The sequence below is a fragment of the Lonchura striata genome, chromosome 11 (assembly GCF_046129695.1).
Source record: "Lonchura striata isolate bLonStr1 chromosome 11, bLonStr1.mat, whole genome shotgun sequence".
In the NCBI taxonomy this organism is placed as follows: Eukaryota; Metazoa; Chordata; class Aves; order Passeriformes; family Estrildidae; genus Lonchura; species Lonchura striata.
This window is the reverse complement of record NC_134613.1, coordinates 7,630,375-7,652,574: the sequence shown is the minus strand read 5'-3', so window position 1 is coordinate 7,652,574 and position 22,200 is coordinate 7,630,375. Positions and strand designations below refer to the sequence as shown.

The 22,200-nt window shown below is 53.3% G+C and overlaps 1 protein-coding gene across 1 annotated transcript; it reads left to right on the top strand.

Moving 5' to 3' along the window:
• The first annotated feature begins 4,249 nt into the window (after positions 1 to 4,249).
• On the top strand, positions 4,250 to 21,826 carry DUOX2 (dual oxidase 2). The gene is given in 35 exon segments (XM_077785805.1): positions 4,250 to 4,300; positions 4,302 to 4,380; positions 4,383 to 4,460; positions 5,166 to 5,249; positions 6,680 to 6,844; positions 7,458 to 7,645; positions 8,714 to 8,915; positions 9,421 to 9,587; positions 9,672 to 9,732; positions 9,857 to 9,953; positions 10,161 to 10,248; positions 10,601 to 10,703; positions 10,876 to 11,039; positions 11,474 to 11,640; positions 11,800 to 11,918; positions 12,682 to 12,819; positions 13,043 to 13,156; positions 13,768 to 13,970; positions 14,165 to 14,350; positions 14,771 to 14,996; positions 15,597 to 15,690; positions 15,894 to 16,069; positions 16,316 to 16,385; positions 16,835 to 16,930; positions 17,669 to 17,847; positions 18,683 to 18,913; positions 19,131 to 19,230; positions 19,344 to 19,393; positions 19,524 to 19,651; positions 19,859 to 20,012; positions 20,138 to 20,370; positions 20,524 to 20,682; positions 20,877 to 21,032; positions 21,142 to 21,270; positions 21,704 to 21,826. Coding segments are annotated over 35 exon segments (4,758 nt in total).
• Positions 21,827 to 22,200: the final 374 nt, after the last annotated feature.

The window sequence follows — 22,200 nt, the reverse complement described above, 5'->3', positions numbered from 1 at the left end:
GCTTTCAGCCAACACCAATGGATGTTTGCATTTCCATATGCTGGGACTTGTTTTATAGAGAATTTCCAGGGAAAGAACTCTTTTGCTGTCTGTCCATCTTTCTCACTTGATTGCCTTTCTGGCATTTTTGCAGCTCTTTGGCCTTTTTTGCAGCTTTCAAATGGAAAAGTGATGCCTACAGCTCATGGCAGGAGAAACTGAACTTGTTGCACCTTGGGAAGCATCCTCCACACTGAAGCATTGCTGTGACCTTGGAGCCCCCGTGGTTCCCTCTGTCACAGTATATGGAGGGGGGAAAACCTGGAAATATCTTCAAGGAAGGATCAACAGCTCAGCAGAAACAGACAAGTTAATCTTACATTTTAAAATAGTCTGGCTGTGGAGGAGAGAAAGGCAAAGGCAGAAAGTTTGCCCAAACCCCAGAAGTTTCTCATTACAAAATCTCTAGAATTAATCAAGATAAAAGGATTTTTTGGAAGTGTTCAGTCAAAAACCTCCCAGTGGCAGGGCCAGCAGCAATCTTAGCTGGGTTGCTCAGGGCTGCAGGTTGGTATTTTCCATCGGGGAAAAAAAAAGATGTTGTCCCCTGGAAACTGAAACATCAGAACTGCAATTTCCAGCTGGGGAAAGAGGGGCGAGGGGGCAACCTCGCTTCCCTGACAGAGTGGAATAGAGGAACCGGGGGGTTAACTGCGGATGGGAAACATCTTCCCCTCGCGGTCCCGGCGAGACGCGACCCCCGCAGCAGGGGCTGGGGACCACCCACCTACCTCCCCCTCCTCCTCCTCCTCCTCCTCCTCCTGCTACTGCTGCTGCGGGCGGCGGCTCGGGCGGCTCCGTCCCGCACGGCTCTTATAGGCGCGGGCCGTGTGTGACCGCCCCGCCGCGCTCCGAGGCGAGCCCGCCGCCGCACCGGGGGACAGCGGGGCTGGCACACCGGGGACAGCGGGCCTGCCACGCCGGGGACACGCGTGCCTCCGCCTGAGGGGAGCGGAGGAATCGAGCACACCGTGCCCCGCTCGCGCGGAGGGCAGCGGACGGACGCCGGGGTACGCGCGTCCCGGCCGGCGGGGCGGCGGGAGGGACGGGCGGCGGGGACACCGCGGTCCCGCCGGGCCGGTTCCCTCTGAGTGTCCGCGCTCGGGAGGATGTCCGAGGGACGGAGACCACGCGTGTTCTGCTGCCCGCGGGGTCGGCACCACGCGTGTTCCCCTCTGCCCCGCCGGGACGCGGCGGCCCGGGCCGGGCACGCTGTTACCTGCGGAGCCTTGCGCTGGCACTTCTGGAGGGGACGGGGGCTGGCGCTTCCCCTCCTTTTCCTGCTGTGGGACACGCTGGGATGGGGCCGTGCCCGGGCGATGCGGGAAGGGGTCGGGCCGTACCCGTGTCACGGCCCGGCCGGAGGGCTCTGGGCGATGGGTGAGCCCGGCGGGATGGAGCCGTGCGGGTCCTCACCTGCAGGGTGCGGTGCAGCCGCGCACATCCCCGCGCTGAGGGCGCGGGCACGGCACTGAGCGTGTCCCTGCGTGGGGACGGGACACCGCAGAGACCCCGCGCCTTCCCCCAGAGCACGGAGTCCCTGCTGTGCTCTGGGAACGGGGGTGTCCTGCCCCGGGGGGAAGCTGAGACACCGCTCGTCCCGTGTGCAGATTGTCCGGGGGTGTGCACATCTCTAGCACGCTCTGGGATCCAAGGCTGGGCACGTGTAGCCCGTTCTGAAATCCCAGGATTGACTGGGCTCTGGGGGAAGGTGGCAGCCCCCAAGTGTGTCGAACCAGCACTGGGAAGAGATAGAAATTAGCTGTGGCTCACAAGAACCATAGGGATCAGGCTCCAGGCTTCTGGAATGCCTCGGATCTGCTGTCCTCTGGGTGACCACACTCAAGTTCTGCCATGGGGCTGATGCTCTCTCAGGATGCTGGTGTGTTCCACAATTCCAGTGACTCGGATTGTGGCTGTGGGAGAGCCCAGGGGACTCTTGGAGGCTGAAGCCCAAACTTTAGGGGAGCCAAGTCTGCTGGGATCAGGAGGAAGAGGAGATCCTTGCTCTGTGGGAAGCTGTGTGTCAGCTATCTGCCATATGGTTTTTGGAGGGGTGTGAAACTCCAGGGATGTTCTCTGATGGGACAAGACAAGGCTGACAAGCTTAATTTCACTAGATGCAGAGGGAGAGAGTGAGTTTCCAAAGGTGGCATGGGAAATCTCTGGAAAAAGCAGAGTCTGGAGGGCTCATCATTACAATATTCCTGAAAAGCCTGACAAGGCTGTGGAAATAATCCAAATTTGACAAGCTTTCCCTCAGCAAGCTGCACCATGGACTTCCAAGGTCAGTCTCCAAGACCACCATTGTTACTGTATCACACTGGCCATGCTCCAGACTGGAAAACCTCTAGAATCTTGGACTGATACGGAAATAAGTAGATTTAATTTCTGAGGTGTAAGGAGATAAAGGGTTCATGAGAACTGGCATCTCATCTCGCAGCTTGGGACAAGAGTAATTCCCATACCTGAGAAAAAGGGAGGTGTGCTCAGTGACAGAAGGAATTTTAAAACACTTGTTCTGCTGGAACTCTGTGAGAAGACTGAGGGGGAAATGGGAGACATCTGTGCTGTGGCTGTGGTGATGTGCTTTGAGCTTGGGTTTGCTCTGTGCCTCCTGAGCCACTTCTGTGGCACCCTCAGACCTTGCTCTGGATGGGGGCAGCTGTACATTTTGAGTCAGGAGGAGATAAATCCAGCTGTGCCTCTGGGATCTCCCTTTCTAGAGCACAGGAGGCCCTGTGGACCTCTCTGCACAAGTCAACAACTGCTGCCCATGCCCGGGGAAGGGGCTGCTTCAGCAGGGAGAGCTTTCAGGCAGGAGAGTCCCAGTCCCACGTGGCCATGGTGACAGCACTCTGCCACTCCTGCCAGAGATCACAGGCACCTCCATGTGTCACCATTAGCCAAACTTTCATGTTCTTTGTAGGGAGTGGGGCACACAGAGCCTCTGGTTCCCACCAGCTGCACAAAATAAATCTCACATCTGCCAGACCACGCTCAGCACAGGGCTGTGGGGTGGAAAGGATGCAAGAGCTGTTGTGATGGTCAGGGAGTGTGGAAATGTCACTTTTTGAGACACAACTTATTTTCTAATGCAAAAAACCAAAAGTACAAGAATCTCTGGCAGAAGGACTGACCACAGGTTACATGCTCTGCTCACAGCCTGGTGATGGGTGTTTAAATTGATGAATGTAATTAATGTGAGTGCAAATAATAATATTTAAATCTCAGATCACTTGGTTTTCCAAGCAGACAGTTCAACATGAACTCACGTGTTGCAGTTTGCACCACTGGGAGTTATAGGTGACAAATCCCCACTGCAATTCTCAGTAAATCAAATATAAAATGTACAGAGCTGCTGGTAATGTAAGCCTTTCCATAAACATATTTTATTTAAATTTTAATTAAAATAATGAAAAAAAAATTAAAAATACAAACAAATTTGAATGTGACAGAGTGGTGTAAGAAAAGCTGAAACCTGTATGTTGCTGCGTCTCTTTGCAGCACAGCTCTACTGGATACACACTGGATACAAAGAGTGCTGCTCTTTGGATACACACTGAAGCAGGGACAAAGAGCTATATTTAGTGGAAAACCCTGTCTTGGAGTTAAATTCAAATTTGGCATTTCTGCCTGTGGAAAGCCAGTGGTAGGTGGAATTGTCTAAATCACTTCACAGTCCAGAACTGGGAATGCCTCTCTTCTGCCAGGTGTTGCCTAGGATTTTAAATGTTCAGCTCCCAGTGGTGAAATCTGCTCTGGATCCAGGGTTTTTGTGGAAAAGGAGATGGTAAAGCATCATGAGAAAGGCTGGTCAGGAGGGACGGCCTCTGGTCAGGTTAGCTCAGAGGGGATCAAGCTGTTCTGCCAGCAGTACTTACACACTTTGGGATGTCTGATTGTATGCTGAGCTTTTCCATCCCTTCACAGAAGGATTTGCTTGGATGGGTCAATGCAAGGAAAATTTCCAGCTGAAATGTGCCTGTTTCTGTAAGGAAGGGCTTTCTGTAGTGGAGCAGACACAACGAGATGATGAGCTGTGAGTTTGTAACTGGGATAGCCCAAGGCAGGGCTACTGGTCCTGCTCCAGCAGAAAGGTTCTCAGGGCAGCTGACACATCCCAGCAGAACTTTCCCAAGATAATGGGATCTCACATGACTCCTGCCAACTTCCCAGAGCCCAGATTAGCAGGCACTGCTCTTGGATGATGGCAGCAGTGAGGTTTTACCCAGCAGCAGAAAGCACAAACAGGAGCTGAGGTTTGGTCTTTCCGTGTTTCCAGCCTCCAGGAACAGCCCACCTCCAGCTCCCTCCCTCTCCTCTCCATTTGCAGGTTGCTGCTTCCCAGTGGCCGATGCAGCCTGCGGCAACGATGCTGAGTTTGCTTGTGGTTCTGGTGGGAACGTGGACCTTGGGGAGTAAGTGGGATTTCGGGGAAGGGAACCCAAGGGGAGATCCTGGGTAGTTGATGCTCCCCAGGGGAATTTCCTCTGACCCACAGGACATCATATCAGAGCACCCTGTTCTTGTGGAAGTGTCTCTGCCCATGGCAGGGTGAATGGAGCCAGGTGGTGCTTATGGTCCCTTCCAACACAAATTCTATGATTCTATGATGCAGTTTGTGAGGTGATAAGAAAAGATTGGAGCAAAGTGCAGATTGAGAGACTGCCCCATGGCAGCTGAGTACACAGCTTGTTACCTGGAAGTCTTTACTTTTACTTTTTATTTTGCTAATACTAGCAATAAAAATTAACATGAAGCAAGTAAGGCTGATGCTGATACAAAAGCACCAAGTATTTCTTTGACTCACATGGACATTGTAGGAGTCAGAAGTAAGGAGAGGTTTCTGATCCAGTGAAAGAGAAGGACAAAAAGAATGTCTTATGGGATTAGATTGGTGGCGGCCACAAATTGATCTGGGGACATCAGGATCACAAGCATGAGTTTCTAATTTTAGCTATTGTCCCTCAAAAGGAGTGCAAAACTTGTCTGAAAACCTGCATAACTGGGAAGTTTCAGAAAGCATATGGGAAAAAATCACCATATAAATAGAAATCTCTAGTGGTGATGCTTGCTTCATGCTTTTTTCTTGCTGCTCATGAAGTGGGTCTTGTCTCTTGCAGGAGCCCAGGAGAGCATCTCCTGGGAGGTGCAGCGCTATGATGGCTGGTACAACAACCTGCTGCACCACAGCTATGGCTCCGTGGGTGAGTGCCAGGATGGGAATGGTGGGATGGGGCAAGCTGAGCTGCCCCTTGGGCATCTGGCTTGCTTTGTGGCTGAGACAGAAACCTTTCTGGCCTGAGCCCGAACCGGGCAGGTCAGCAGACAGTGCCACCTCAATGGATGCACCTGAGAGCCCTGTTAGAGCAGTATGGAGGGGCCAGACAGCCCATGTCTGAGCATTTTTGCTGATGTTTTGCTGATGCCCAGGCACCATCTGCAGGTCATGCTGGTGTTGGATCAGTCCCAGAGCAAATCTGTGCCTTTGTGAGATATCTCAGAATAGACTCAGCTCTTTTCAGCAGGTGTTTCTCTGATGGTCAGGGATCCCAGAGCTGTAAAAAAACATCTTTAGCCAAAATCAACATGCAGTTCAACAGGGATTCAACACAAGGCAGAAGAGTTCGTGGTCCAGGCATGCTGAACCTTTTATTTTCTGCCCTACAAAGAGGTGATATCATGTACTGGTCGGTACTGGGAGAGGCATTCGGGATTTCCCTGTGCCATTGGTGAAGTGTTTCCTCATGCCTACAGCCAGCCCATGGGCTCAACTCTAGATGTCCTTGAGCAAGGAACCAGCACAGATCAGGCAGGATCTTATCTAAAACATTGGAGGTTCTGAATCCTCATTTCTGGCAGGTTGGTCACTGCTCTGGTGACACACTGGCACAAGATGCAGTGGCAGCTGCACAGCTTGGAGTTCAAAGGGCTCTCCCACATGACCTGTGTGTCACCAGCCCTTTAGTAACACCAAAGCCTGACAGGAAAAACCAGCCCTGACAGACCAAATCCTCCTCTTCTAGAGTAGACAGATCAGACCTTAACTTTTGGAAACCAACATATGGAAACTAACCCACAAACAAAGGCAGGAATTCAGGAATTCCCCCAGTTCTGGGGAGCTCCAGTAAATGGAGCCCACCACACAGGTGACAAGGCTTCCAAAATCAGTGAGAAATGACCTCCTGCCTCTGGGCTTTTCAGTTTTGAGACCAGCAGTGTGTAAAAAGCAGGGTGTTTCTCTCTCATCTTCTCACTTGCCTCGCTGGCTGTTCCCTCTCCTATTCCCTATGGTGCTGGAGAACACCACACTTGTGTAGGATTACACACCACAGCTCAACACTGCTCCAGTTACCCACTGGAGCACCACCCTAGACCTCCAGGAGGCAGCAGGAATGCACATGGACTAGAGAAGGACAACTGGAAGAGAGGAGGATCCCCGCTGCTTTTAAGAGTACTGATTCCAGTGTTGCAAGAAGTTTTGGGCGATGCCACCAAAACTTGGCCACTCTGAGAACCTGTGCTATCCTCTTGCTATCTTCTGGGACCGGAACACACATCCACTGTGTGTGCTCTGGCTGTGGCTGTTGTGTCTCTTGGGTACACAGAACCCATTCCATGTTTTCTGGCGCTGCAGGAGCCAGGCTGCGGCGTCTCCTGCCAGCCAACTACGCTGACGGCGTCTACCAGGCGCTGCAGGAGCCCCGCGTGCCCAGCGCTCGCCAGCTGAGCAAGGCGGTGGCGCGGGGACCCTCGGGGCTGCCCTCCCGCAGGAACACAACCGTGCTGGCTGTCTTCTTTGGTAAGACCTGGGGCCTTGCACCGACTGCAGAAATGGTGGTTTGGGTGGGAAAATGTTGTTTTCTCGCACACCCAAGGCCACGCATTGGAGCACTCCTCACCCAGCCCTCTGCAGCAGATCACATGTGGATGTCAGACACAAAAAGCCTTGGGTACGAGTTTGCCACTGCACTGTCTGGCTAGGAGAGTTCCTGTGGATTTTTGGTGACCTTCGCCAGTTGACCCAAATGCTGTTATTTGTCAGTCGGGAACTTCCTTATTTCTTTTAGCAGTGGAGTTGCCCCACAACGAAAACACCGGACAGATCCGATAAGAGCCGTGCTGGGCTAAACTGCTGCAAGCTGGAGCAGTTGTTTCAGTCTCCCAGGAGCTCAGTGGGGTCTCCAGGCCTGGAGATGTCTGTTTCTGGGAAATCACAGCATCCCAGAATGTTTGGGATGGAAGGGATCTCGATGGTCATGTTGTTCCAGTAGGCCAGGTTTCTTCTCAAGCCCTGTTCACCCTTGCTGCACACGGTGGTCCCCTCAGCCTACCCACAGCTGCCCTCCCTGGTGTCCTGCCCCAGGTGCTGGCAGCATCCTGGCAGCAGCTGACCATGCTTTGGTGTCTGTCAGGTTTCCATGTGCTCTTGGACATCCTGGAGACAGAGAAACCCGGCTGCCCTGCTGAGTTCCTCAACATCCACATCCCCTCTGGAGACCCCGTGTTCGACCCCGCCGGCACTGGGGATGTGGTGCTGCCCTTCCAGCGCATCCACTGGGCAGCAGGGACGGGGCAGAGCCCCAACAACCCCCGGGAACAGGTAGGTGTGGCTTCCTCTGCTCTGTGCCTTTCATCTAAGTTTTCCTTCATCTGCATCGGGGTATGTAGCAGCCAAGATAACTTGCAAAACTAAAATGAGAGCACTATTACATCCCTAAAAATACACATCTCTCAAGTGTTTGAGCCAAACAGGTGTTTGAACCACCTCTCAAGTGTTTGAAATGAACCCAAAGTCAACTTCCAGGTTTCACTCTGAGTAACGCTAGTGATTGCCCAGGGTCAAAGCATTTCCTGAACAAAGAAAAGGTAATTAGATCAGTTAATTGTTGCACATTGTTTTAGGCACCAAGTCCTACCTTTAATAACGTATCACAAAGCTGAGCTGGCATTGCCACAAAGTTGTGGTGCTTCCCTGAATTTCAGTTATTTTGGAAAATAAATCCGGGTTTCCCCCCAGTTTCTCTGGATTTTTCTGTTCTGCCTGTGTTCCCCAGATTTCCTTCATGCTGGAGATCTTCCCAGCCAAAATCACCAAAGTGAAATACCCCCCTGAACCTTTCACATGACAAACCCTGAAGAGACCAGTTTAGCAAGTCATGTTTTTATCAACATTTAAAAGCTTAAACATTTGGAAACTCCAGCATGTTTTCAGAATAAAAAGTATATTTCCATGCAAACATTTGGCAGCGGAGATACTCAACATGCTTACAGGACAGTGGGACTTGCTGCTGTGAGATCAGAGGGGAAAGCTCTGCTGTTCCCAGTTTCCCTATAGATGGGTTTAACTCATTCCAGCTTACACGGGGACTCACAGATGTCTGCTTCTGGACATAGTCAAAATAACTGGGGGAAAAACAATCCCAAATGTACTTTTGAAAAGCCTGCACCTGGTCTTTTCCTCTACCTGGCACTAATTCCTGAAGTTTGCACAGAGATTTTTCTGTGTATTTATTTCCTTCCTGAGAGCTCTTGTTAAATAAAATAGGGTTAAACCAGAATGATTTGCAAGAGCAAAAGAGGCAGACTGGGGCTTTCCAGACCTCTTTTTTTACACTTTTCCAGTGAAATCCTGGCACCTGTTAATGCCTCTTCCCTGTGCCTGCCCTAGACCAACGAGATGACGGGCTGGCTGGATGGTAGCTCCATCTACGGCCCCTCACACTCCTGGAGCGATGCCCTGAGGAGCTTCCAGGGGGGACAGCTGGCATCAGGGCCCAGCAGGAGCCTCCCGAGGCAGACAGACGGGAGGGTTCCCATGTGGAAGGCACTGGATCCATCCACGGGACAGGGTGGTCCCCAAGGGATCTACGGTAATGGTGGCATTCCAATAGTTTTTCACCCTTGATTGGGAGTAGGGGGTCCCTGGAGCTGAGCCCAGAATGGATCCCAGGAAAGGGGAAAGGGATGCAGGATATATGGGTCAGGAGGGCTGGGGGAGAGCAGGCAGTTTCCCAAGGGGGTGGGAGATTTGAGCCCCGGCGAAGACATCCCAGCAAGGACACACCAGAAACTCCAGAGGCCACATGCTCAGGCAGCAATGTCAGACACCAGCTCTGGTCCCAGCTGAACTCCTCTGGGGAAAAGGGCTGCTGCTGATACAAACCCATTCAGCTTGCTTTGAATTCCTCACCTGCCCAATGTGCTGAGGGCCCAGTACTGCTTCTCACTGTCCCAGGTTGCTGGTCTGCCTGGGGAGGAAGGAAGGGCAAGGGGACACTGGGCTGGATCCACAGGGCTGGGTGTGCTCCTCCAGCCATGGGCAAGGCTAGACCCAGTGAAGACATCCCCCACTGATGGTCACGGTGGCTCTTGCAGACCTGGGGAGTGCCTGGGGGAATGAGAACCCCTTCCTGCAGGCTGAGAGCATCGCCTGGTTTCGCTACCACAACCATCTGGCCACAGCACTGGCCCAGAAGCACCCTGCCTGGTCCGATGAGGATCTCTTCCAGCACGCTCGCAAGAGGGTCATCGCCACTTTCCAGGTGAGGGATGGGACCCCCCAGCTCTGCTGGGACCCCCAAGACCTTGCATGGTTCTGGCCCTGACCCAGCTTCCCTGTTCCCTAGAGCATTGTTCTGTACGAGTGGCTGCCGACCCTGCTGGGCACACAGGTCCCGGAGTACCAAGGTGAGGGGTAGGCAGGCAATGGAGTGCTGGAAGCAGGGGGAGGGGGCTACTGGAGCTGGTGGGTGGGGAGGGACAGGGAGCTTGGCCCCTTTTCCCTCCAGCCTGGTTACTTCCCCACCCCCAGGTTACCAGCAGCACCTGGACCCCAGCCTCTCTCCTGAATTCGTGGCAGCTGCAGGGCAATTCCTGGCCACCATGGTGCCTCCAGGGGTTTACAAGAGGTAGGAGCAGCCTGGCAGGACTATGGGACTGCAGTGCCTGTGTGAGGGGAGGGGATGCCCAAGCTGGGCTGGTGGCTGGAAATGGTCTTTGTTGGGATGGTCTCTGTCCCTTCCCCATGTCCTGCTCTCAGCTGAGACAGCCAAGCCCTGACAGCTCCAGTCAGCCCTGCTCAGGGCTGTGGGCTCAATCCTTCTCTGTTGTTCCAGAGACACCAGGTGCCGGTTCCAGAACGTGTCTGTGTCCGGCGGCTCGTTCCCAGCAGTGCGGCTCTGCAACAGCTACTGGAGCAGAAAGGTGCAGGGAAAGGAGCACGGGGGTCCTGAGGATGTGGCAGGCTGGCCAGGGGGCTTCATCCCTAGCTCTGTGTTATGGGGTACTCCACAGGGGTCTGTAAGGGAAACTGGGTGCAGAGCAGGACAGCCAGACAGGGGGTGAAAGATCCTCCCCATCCAGCATCCCCAGCCTTCAGCTGTGCCAGGCTCAGACCTCGAGGCTGACCTGATGTGGAGAAAATGAGCCTGGAAGAGGTCCCTGATTCCTGTATGCCATGAGCCTGCACCCCTGGGGGCACCAGTTCAGGGCTGTGGAGCTACTTTCTGTCCTCCCTTGTGCAAGAGGAATCACTTGCCCTTCCCATGCCTCTCAGAGCCCGGGGCTGCAGCAGGCAGAAGATGTGGACAGCCTTCTGCAGGGGATGAGCTCACAGATAGCAGAGCGGGAGGACAACATTATGGTGGAAGATCTCCAAGGTCAGTACTGCAGCTGTGCCCTGCTGGGGGACCCCCATGCCTGAGGCTGTGCTGGGGGCAAGCTGGGGAGGCAGGTCCCAATGCCTCCTTCATCAGCTCCCAGCCACGCACTTCAGCCTCTTTAATGAAGGTGCAGAGAGCTACAGGACACATTAAACATGTCCACCCACAGATTACTGGTATGGGCCCCTGAAGTACTCCCGCACTGACTACGTGGCCAGCTGGATTCAGCGTGGGCGAGACTTTGGCCTGCCAACCTATAACCAAGTCCGGCAGCATTTTGGGTTGAAACCTCTCCAAAACTGGTCAAACCTTGCCCCTCACCTGGAGCCACAGGTAACAGGGAACCAGTCTGGGCAAGGAATGTATGTGGGCCAAAGAACAATCGGACATTCCAGGCAGGAGCTGAATCCTGCAGCATCATAGGAAGAGGGAGATCAGTGCATGTCCTGCTCTGGCTGACTTTCATGCTTGCAGGGGGGTAACTGTGCAATTACATGACATGGATAAACCATCCTGCCCCAGTGCTACACTGTGCCACCAGGCACGCTGCTCCTCCTAGAGCTGAGATGCCCTGGGAGTGATGCTCAGTTGCTCAAGTTCAAGCCACGAGCTCGAGGCTGTGTGAGGCTTAGCATCCTCCCAGTCCATAGATATGTGTGATGCCTGGGAAATGCACACTCCTTACACTCCTAAGGTTTGCCAACACTTTCTGATGCCCTGGCAGAATTCCCTGTGCTCACAGATGTGTGCTGGGGGTTTCTCACCAGGTCCTGCAGAAGGTCGCTGCCCTGTATGGCAACAACATGGCTGGGCTGGAGCTGCTCCCTGGAGGCATGCTGGAGGCTGATGGCTCCCTCTTCTCTACCATCATCCTGGAACAATTTCTGCGCCTGCGTGATGGCGACAGGTTTTGGTTCGAAAACACCAAGAATGGGTAATGGCCTTGTCGCTATCTGGCAGCTGCTCTGCAAATCCCAATAACACATGAAAACTGGGGCTGGAGGAAAAAGCATCCTCCAGCTTCCTCAGTTCACTCCTGCTGCTGGTCAGTGACACCTGGGGCAACCACTTGTCTCCACGTCCTTTTCCTCAGGCTTTTCACAGAGGAGGAAATCAGGGAGATCCGTAACACCACTTTTCACAGCATCCTGACTTCTGTCACCCATGCCAAATCCACAGAGCTCCAGCCCCATGTGTTCACTTGGAGAGAGGGTGAGTGCACCCTGCAATGGGAGGGCACAGGGAGGGAATGGGTTCAGTAAGGCAGCAAGGAAAACAGATCCATCCCAGTGACACAGCAGGTGAGTGAATGACACAGGGAACACATCAGGTTTGGAGTTTCTCAAGCCTCACACCTGCTATGACCCTAAACCAGCAAAATGGGCACAGAATGCAAAGCTTGCTTGTGAGCAAGACATTGATGCATGATGCAGATGTTGAAAGAGGGCTGTAGTGCGGGCATGATCCCAAGAGGAAAATGCATGTTACTGTTTGGCAAAAATGCCTTTTCCTCTTGGAATCTTGCCACACTCTTCCCATTTACTGCAAGCATTTCATTTGGGCAACATTCCAGACCTTGCAAGGTGCTTTTGTTCCCTTGGTGTGTGTTCCTTTTAATCACACCAGGAGGACTTCCTGGATTTGCAGCATCCAGATGAGTGGAGGCTCTGAGCCCTAGATTGCTACAGCCCAGGGTGCCTCTTGCTCAGCCCACCCCAACAGGAGAGGTGATGGTGCTGAACCTCCAGAGCACTTGAGTCCAGTTCTGTGCTTGGTTTGCTGGGGCAGGCAAAAGTTGAACCCAAACCCAAAGGCTCTCTCCAAGATCTGGATTTTAAATCAAGCACCCCAGTTCTGCAGTGCTGGGTCACTCAGCCATGAACCCCATCAATATTTTAATGCAGAGGTTCCCGGGGTGATGCAGGTGAGCTGGGTACAAGGTCAATGACACTCACAGCCTGTTTCCCCCTTGCAGGTGACCCATGCCCCCAGCCCCAGCAGCTGACAGCTCAACACCTAGCCAACTGCACGCCCATGATGGTGCTGGACTACTTTTCAGGCAGTGGCGCAGGCTTTGGGATCATCATTGCTGTCCTCTGCTGTCTGCCCCTGGGTTTGTCATTCTGTTTCCTCTTCTTGCTACTCTCCTCCTCTTCCACTTCTCCACCAGAGAAAGGGGCTGAGTGCCCTGGACAAAGCACCTCCCAGCTGGAGCTGCTGAGTCCTGGTTTCTGCTGAGCTGCTTGAGCTGGCAGGGTCCATGGGCACCAGGAGGGAGCCAAAAGGGGAAAGGAGCTGTGTGGTCTCTCATGCCTCCTTCTCCCATGTGTCCACAGTGACTCTGTTTGTTGCCTGGGTTGTTGCCGCTTTCCGCAAGAGAGATTTCAGGAAGCTGCAGAGGAAGCAGGGCACCAGCTTGCGCAGGGAGGTGTCCGGCGAGGCCATACACGGTGAGGTGGCACTGTCAACCCTGCGAGGGCGTCTGGTGGTGCTGCTGCAGTCAGGGCACACACTGAGGCAGGGCTGGGCCTGGGGCTTATACCCAGCTGGGATGCAAGGAGGAATTGTTTCCCCAGGGGCATAGTCAAGGAGTGGAACAGAGAGCCCAGAGAACTTGGTAGCCCATCCTCCCAAAACCTGACCAGATACAGCATTGAGCAGACTGATCAATAGACTGGCTGGTCCTATTTTGGGCAGGAGGTTGGGCAAGATACCCTTCCAACCTGAGTCCCTTCCAGCCTAAATCATCCTATGCCCTTCTAATTCCAGTCCTCCCCAGATCAGACCTTGCCTGAAGGAAACCTGTGTAGAGCAATCACACCAGTAGCTTCAGGACAGGGACAGTATTTCCTTGCTCTGCACACTGGAAAAATCCTGCCTCCCTGCTCCATAGTCTGTATTCCCTCTGTGTCCACGTGCTTGAGCTCTGCAGTTAGGAGATTGTCGTTATTCCTTTAAGATATTTCTGGTCATGAAATCACTCCCAAGTTGCCTCTCGGTGAAAGAGGTTCTGAGACGAGTAGGAAACTTTCCAGCTGAGTCCTGTGCTCTCTCCCACCAGCCATGGAGTGGCATGGGCCCAAGACAGACAATTGTCCCGTCTACATTCAGCTCCAAGCTGACAAAGTGCTCAAAGTGCTGGATAGCAGAGGATCTGTGCTCCGGAGCATCAACCTGAAAGCCCACCAAAGAGTGGAGGTGATCCTCTCCAACAACAAAGGGAACAAAGCTCTGCTCCTGAAGAGCCCCAAGGAGTACGACCTGGTAAGGAGCATGGTGCCTGGGTTATGACACCTTCCCCTGGACCCTCCACAGTCTTCTGCACCACTCAGCTGGGGGCACTGGGAGCAGTGTAAGGCCTTGAAGGGAGGTTGTGGCCACCTGAGAACCTCCAGGTCCGGCAAAAACTGTGGAGCTGAGCCTCTGATGATCACAGCCAGTCTCTGGGTCCTTTGCAGGTGCTGCTCTTCAATGAGGAGGCTGAGAGGAGCATCTTTCTTGGGAAGCTAGGAGACTACTTGAAGGAGAGCAGATTTGACCTGCATCTGTCTGAGATGAAGGAGCAGAGCCTGATGAAACGGGCAGTCACCCAGGAACAGAGAAAACAAATTCTAGAGACTTTCTTCAGGCACCTGTTTGCTCAGGTGTGTAGAGGTGTAGCAAGCCCTGATGTGTGGGAGAAGGTATTTCTGTATTGATTAAGCAATAAACAATGGGGCTGGTGCTTTCTGAAAGAGCTGGTAAGTCACAAACAAGGAAGCTGCCAATATTTCCAGAAAATACATTTTCCTTTGCAGAAGACAAAAGGAGACCTCCTGCAGTGATACAAGTGTCTAAAGTGACAAAGAGACTATTGGGTGATGTAAAAGGTCTCCAGAGTGGTCAGTCATGTGGAATGTGAAAAGTCACATTGTGTAGGAGGGATGCAGGACTTTCTCCATGGTATCTGCCATGAGTTTTGTGCCAGGGAGCCACCAGTCTTTGTGCAATAGGTCAGAAAGGAAACACCAGCCTTCTGCTCTGCCATCACTCACAGCATTTCTTTTGTGGGACACAACCTGCAGGTGCTGGAAATCAACAGATCCGATGCCGGGGAGCTCAGCTTTGAATCTTCACAGAAGGCAAAGGAGTCTCTTACCTGTGAGCTGAGCAGGGCTGAGTTTGCTGAAGCCTTGGGGCTCAAAGAGCACTCCATGTTCGTGGAGTCCATGTTCTCCCTGGCTGACAAAGATGGCAATGGCTACATCTCCTTTCGGGAGTTCCTGGACATCTTGGTGGTCTTCATGAAAGGTGGGAGCTGTAGCTGGTTACTGCCTTCATCTTCTGCCCTTGGACCTGTTTCTAGGCTCTGTCAGAGTGGAGGACAAGAGTCACCCAGCAGGTCAACCTGTAGACACTGCTACAGATTAAAATTTCCTTCACTCAGGATAGCTTCAGCTTGGGTTATGGGGCATGACAATGTAATTGCATTTTCTGGAAGATGGTTCATGAGGGGAGCTGTCTTTCACCACCACAGACATGTCAGCCCTTTCTCCTGAAGGGACTGTGCATCTTGTACCTGGGAGATCATAGCAACTGTGCCTGATATCTTATTCTCCCTAAATGACCCCTGAATGGGGGATTCATAGGTGGAGTTGTTAAATGCCAGATTCAATCAAAACAACTCCCAGAAAAATCATTGTTCTTCAGAAACACACTTTGATTTTGAAAAATAATGCACAAGAAAGAATGTGTGTCTACCCAATATTTCACCTTGCACTTGAGAAAGTCAAGTGGAAGGGTGAGGCTTCACTGCTGCAGGCTCCAGACTCTCAAAAACAACATATGAAATCATCTTTGTTGATGAAAATAGGATCTTGTTCTTACTGTGCCTCTTCCTCTCCCCACCAGGGTCCCCAGAGGAGAAGTCCAAGGTGATGTTCAGGATGTATGACATAGATGAGAATGGGTTCCTCTCCAAGGAGGAGTTTCTGAGGATGCTCAGGTACTCTCCCTCCTCTCTCCTAATGTTTTCACAATGTTTATAGACATGTCTTCAGAAGCAGCTCCCAGTTTCTCTGCTTCTGTGCACCATGGACTCCACACTTGCAATCAAGAGCCCATTTCTTCCATGAAACTGGTCTGGGACTCTGCTCTGTCTTATTTGAGGGACTCAGCAGCTGTTCCCATCTCACCTCTTTGCTCCAGGTCCTTCATTGAGATCTCCAACAACTGCCTGTCAAGAGAGCAGGCAGAGCAGGTGACCGAGTCCATGTTCCGGGCCGCGGGTTTTCAGGACAGGGATGAGCTGACATGGGAGAATTTCCATTACATGCTGCGGGACCACGACAGCGAGCTTCGGCTCACCCAGCTCTGCGTCAAAGGTCAGTGGGCACGAGCACTGGGACGCCCCAGGTCCTGCAAGGCTGGAGGCAATGGGCAGCACCCAATATGGAACTCTCAAATCCTGGCCCATCAGACTCCCCACCTCAACTGCAGTAATGGGGCATCAGCTTTGCTTCACATGTGACATGTTTGGGTCCGTTCAGAGCTTTTTCCTGCCCAGAGGAGAGTCCTAAATTTTGTCCTGCACCTTCTGAATGGCTGTTTGTCCTTTTGTCTCCTCAAAGGTATCCCTGAGGTCTCCAAGCAAAATTTGCACAACTGTGTCTCCTTCATAAAAAAGAGCGAGCCAAAAGGGTAAGCTCCCTTCCTTAGTATTGCTGTTGCTATTCCACCTCTTGCTGCCCTGGCTCTCATCTATCCTCCACCCCAGGCTTTCCAACAAATGCTCCCACCACACACTGGAACTCCCAGCCCTGGGGAAGGGGTGGGAAGTGCATGCTGGGTGCTGCAGTGGTGCTGCTGTCCTCCTCCCAGGCACAGCCAGAAGGGAGGAATTGCCTCCTGCAGAGCCCTGTTGCATCCTCTGTGTGGAGATGGGAGTCCTGCATTGCTCTTCTGATGGAGGGGTTACCTTGGAGTGAATCCAGACCATGGGCAATTGGAGTTAATGCAGGCAGGCTTGCAGAAAAGAGCTGGACATGTTCTCAGCTAAGCCTGAGATGGGAAGTAGAGAAAAGGGGAAAATTTTGGCAAGCAATTCTAGCAAATAGAACTCTGGGCTAGACATAGCTCTATTTCCACAGAATCATCTCAGAGGAGAAGAAAGACCCAAATCTGGACACTGTGAGTCACTACATGGAGCGAAAAGGCCAAGAACTGAGGAAGAGACCAGGAAGAAAGTGAGTCCCCTCGCTGTGCCTCTGGGGCTCAGGCTTATCCTGTTTGCTATTTCTCACATCTCCATGTCAGACTGGGTAGCCCTCCAGTCAAATGGCACTGCTCCAAGGAGGCACTCATTGGCCAAGGAGCTACAGGAAGAATCCCATCTTGGCAGGACAGTGCCATAGCTGGATCTGGGTGATGTGCCTCTACCGAAAAAAAACCTCAAATAAATGAAGTGGCTAACTCCAGAGGTTGGCATTGTGGCTTTTAGCGAGGAGTCTTGTCTGACTGTTCCTGCTTGTGCTCCTCTGCTTCTTGGGCTGCTGCTGGTTCACCTGGGCTGCCAACAAGAGCTGCAGTAGAGAATCTGGTCCTCCCTGCTGTGGCAGCAGCAAGACTTTCTTCAAGGAAATTCAGCTGCTGTTACTGATGCCCAGAGTATCTTGGTTTGCCTTAATTGTACCAATTAAGGAAATTCCCCTTTTGTGGATAATCTTTTGATGGTTGAATATTACTATGAAATTTTCTTTTACAGCTCTCATCTAGTTTGTGAGTCACTGCCCCCATGTTTGCTACCAGCTTTTGAAGGCATTGTAGAGCAGACTGTCCTGAGATCACCCTCTGATGCTGTGCTCTGCAGGCCGCCCCTGTCACTGATGTGCAGGGGTGCTTTGAGTGGAAACCCAAACCTGGGCCCTGAACCATTCCTTGCTTGGGAAACCTCATGGTGACACCAGCACTCCTGTATTTGCCAGGGCGAACCAGTACCAGCTGCATCTGTACACGGAAGCAAAACGGAAGAAGTTCGAGAGGAGCAGAGTCAGGCAGAAGATCCAGGAGTTCAAGCGCTTCGTTGAGAATTACCGGCGCCATATCGTCTGTGTCATCCTCTTCTCCGCCATCACCGCTGGCGTCTTTGCCGAGAGAGCCTACTGTGAGTGCCCACCCTGCCCTGCTGTGGGGCGTGGGCTTCGTGACTCAACGCTGGTGGTTGCCTGGGGCATGATGGGGACTTGCCCGGCACAACTTTGGGCAACAGTGTCAGTCCTCCCCTGGACTGAGGGTCCCGAAGGATCACTGAGATTGGAAGGGGTCTTTGGAAGGGTCTGGTTCAATACCCTCCTCAGAGAAAACCCGTCTCTAAAGCTGAATGAGGCTGCTGAAGGCCTTGTCTAGAGAAGGTGTGAAGAGTTCCAGGGCTGATATTCCACCACCTTGCTGGGCATGTGCTGGCTTTGACTGTCCTCTCTGTGAAGGATTTCAAGAATTCAAACCTGAGTTTTCTACAATGAAACTCATGCTCTTGCCTCACATCCTTCCACTGTGCTTCCCTGAGAAAGACTTGCTGTATGCACCCATCAGATGGCTGCAGACAGCCAGCTTCCCTGACCCATCTCCTCCAGCCTGGACAAGCTCATTTCCCTCAGCCTTTCCCTTACATAAACATAGCTCTATGGTGTCCTCCACTCCCACCCAGCCTCCGGTCTCCACTGGACTTGTCCCAGTTAATGAACACCCCTTATATTGGATTCCCCAACTGAGGCCACAGTCCCAAGGTGCAGATTCCCAGGTAGACATTCTCCTCCTTGGATCTCCAAAGACACTCTGTCATCCAGCAGTTCTGGGTCACTCTGCCCCTTTCCCCACACAAGCCCATCCCTGGTGTCCTGTTTTTGGTGGAGCCACAGAGGTGGCTGTCCCCTTGTTGCAGGAAGGCTGCTGGCCCTCAGTGCTGGGCACGTGACATCCCCTCTGCTCTCTCTCCCCAGACTATGCCTTCGCATCTCCCAGCACTGGAATTGCACAGACCACCTTTGTGGGGATCATCATCTCCCGGGGATCAGCTGCCTCCATCTCCTTCATGTACTCCTACATCCTGCTTACCATGTGCCGCAACCTCATCACCGTCCTGAGGGAGACCTTCCTCAATCACTTCATCCCCTTTGATGCCGCCGTTGACTTCCACCGCTGGATTGCCATGGCAGCCCTGATTTTCTCAGGTAGGTGGGCTGCTGGGGGATTGCCACCCACAAGCAGAGGACCAGCCTATCACACCACGGCAGGACCAGACAGAAGCTTCAAGACCTTGCAGAGACATAGATGCCCTGCACTACAGAAGAGGTGGAATCTCCGGGTCCCTGGGGACATCAGCAGAGTCTGACACATCTCCATCCACATCAACTGATGCTTCTTTCTCTGTATTTTTGTCTCTTACAGTGCTCCACACTGCGGGTCACATAGTGAACGTCTACATCTTCTCAGTCACACCTCTCAGTGTGCTGTCCTGCCTTTTCTCCACTGTCTTTACAAATGATGGGTAGGTGGAAGTTGAAGCAGAGTCCAGACAGGGTGTCATGGGCATGGACAGAAATGAAAATGGAAACAGTTCATTCTGGTCGCTCCATGGTGCAATCTCTTGTCCTCCTCCAGGTCACAGCTCCCACAGAAGTATTACTGGTGGTTCTTCCAGACTATTCCAGGTGAGAACACGTAGCAGACAGACCTGCACACCTGTGTCCAGAGTGGGCAGCCCCCTGCCCAGTCCAGTCAGAGTCCCTGTGGGGCTGCCCTGGTGTCCCCCACAGGGCCTCTCAACTCTTCCTCTCACAGGCATGACAGGAGTGCTGCTGCTCGTGGTCCTTGCTGTGATGTACGTGTTTGCCACACGCCACTTCCGGCGCGTCAGCTTCCAGGGCTTTTGGATCACTCACCACCTCTACATGCTGCTCTACATCCTGGTAAAGGATTTGGGCTGGAAGGGAGGGATGGTGCTGATGCATTGCAAGCCTGTAGGTGAAGTCAGTGCAGCTGATGAGATGGAATAGCTTGGGGTAGTCCCAAGAGAGATGGTAGCCCGAGTCCTGGCTCCTCGCTGCTGTTGAGCTGCCACCAAATCATCCCTGGGGTGATGACTCGCCTTGCTAAAGGTTCTGTTCCCTGTCCAGGTCATCATCCATGGCAGCTATGCACTGATCCAGCAGCCCCGTTTCTACATCTACTTCATCATCCCAGCTCTCATCTACAGTGCAGACAAGCTGTACAGCCTGAGCAGGAAGAAGGTGGAGATCAGTGTGGTGAAAGCCGAGCTCTTGCCCTCAGGTACCACAGCATCCTGGCCACACAGCACCAGGCTCCCCACAAGAGCATCGGGGGCTGCAGCGATACAGGAACATCAACTCCTCAACATCTCCAACTTAACGGAGCCCGCTCCCATCTCCCCACAGGTGTCACACACCTGCAGTTCCAGCGGCCACTGGACTTTGACTACAAGTCTGGGCAGTGGGTGCGCATCGCCTGCGTGGGCCTGGGCACCACCGAGTACCACCCCTTCACACTGACCTCGGCCCCGCACGACGACACGCTGAGCCTGCACATCCGCGCCGTTGGGCCCTGGACCACCCGTCTGCGGGAACTCTACTCTCCCAAGAACCTGGCCCTGCTTGGCACACTGCCCAAGGTGAGTCCTGCACAGGATGTCACCCATGGGGACATCTGAGCCCAAGAGCACCCTGGCAATGGGTTGTGCCAAGCATGAGGCACTTCTCCAACCCTGAGGGCTTCCAAGATCTGGGCAAGCAGAGACTTCTGCTAACAGCTGACTCCCTTCCAGCTCTACCTGGATGGGCCCTTTGGAGAGGGCCACCAGGAGTGGAACAAGTTTGAGGTGTCAGTGTTGGTGGGAGGAGGCATCGGGGTGACACCCTTTGCATCCATTCTCAAGGACCTAGTCTTCAAGTCATCCATAAACTCCAAGCTGCTATGTAAGAAGGTAAGAGTGTCTGAAAGACAAGCCCTCCTGAGAGGTTGGACTTGATCCCAGAGATCTTTTCCAACCTAATTGATTTGTGATTCTGAGATGCCTCCTGTTGTTGCTGGTGTCTTTGGGGTAAAATCCTCTGTGGAGTCCATAGACATTCATAAGGATGTTGGTCCCACTCCGGGCCTCGTTCCAATGTGCCACAGATCTACTTCATCTGGGTGACGCGCACGCAGTGGCAGTTTGAGTGGCTGACTGACATCATCCGGGAGGTGGAAGAATCAGACAAGAACAACTTGGTCTCTGTGCACATCTACATCACACAGCTGGCTGAGAAGTTTGATCTGCGCACCACCATGCTGGTGAGCCTGGGCATCCAAGGGGGAGGATGCCAGGCCATGCCATGCCAGGCCCTGCAGGGCCATGCTGGGCTGTGCTGGGCCATCTGACATGCACCGATCTCTCTTTCAGTACATTTGTGAGCGGCACTTCCAGAAGGTGCTGAACAAGAGCCTGTTCACGGGGCTGCGCTCCATCACCCACTTTGGGCGCCCTCCCTTCGTGCCCTTTTTCAGCTCGCTGCAGGAGGTGCACCCTGAGGTCAGTGCCTGCCTGGGGACAGGAGGAGGTGCAACCACTGGCCATTGTGGAGGACCGGTCCCAGCCTGTCCCCAAGGTCCTGGGGATCTCAGTGGCATCTGCACCAAGAACAGAGTGGAAGGGGAATGAATCCTATTTTCCCTCTGGAGCCAGGCTGAGCTGCGGGAGTCAGCAGTGCCCCATACCAGCCAAACACCCCCTGCTATTGCAGGACCTTGGCTGCAACCACTGACCTGAGCTGAGGGGTTCCCATCCTTCCTCCCTGGTCCTGGCAGCTCCATGGGAATGTGACAACCTCCCCAAAAGCCTGGGGGAGGCTGAGACAGACTGCTCAGCCAGCATCCATGCCCAAAGCTATCAGAGAGCAAGAGGGGCTGGACTGTGGGGAGAACTGGTGCTGCAGTCTGACCCCTTTGGCTCCCTCCTTCCCCAGGTGCAGAAGATTGGGGTGTTCAGCTGTGGCCCGCCCGGGATGACCAAGAGTGTGGAGCAGGCTTGCCGGCAGATGAACAAGAAGGACCAGACCTACTTTGCACATCACTATGAGAATTTCTGACCCTACCCCACACTGTTCCACTCTCTGCCTACAGCTGCATTTTTTCACCCCAGCACCTAGCAGCAATACTTCCAGTGGCCACTGTCCAGGCTCCCACCCAGCACCCTCCCCAGGTGAAAACCATCCACAGCAGAATGCAGGGATACTGGCACCCACACAGCAGAAACTGGTGTGCTAGTAAAGCCTTGACATCCCAGCACTGCCCTACATGGCCCCATTGTGAACCCCTGAGCCCTGCTACCATCCATACAGCCCTGCAGCCCCATGCCCAGGATCGTGCTGGTGTGTCCCAGTCCAGAAAACCCAGTCTGAGTTAAACCCTGCTCTGCCCCCTTCAACGCACAAGACAGAGCTTCTGCCCTGTTGGGGGACTC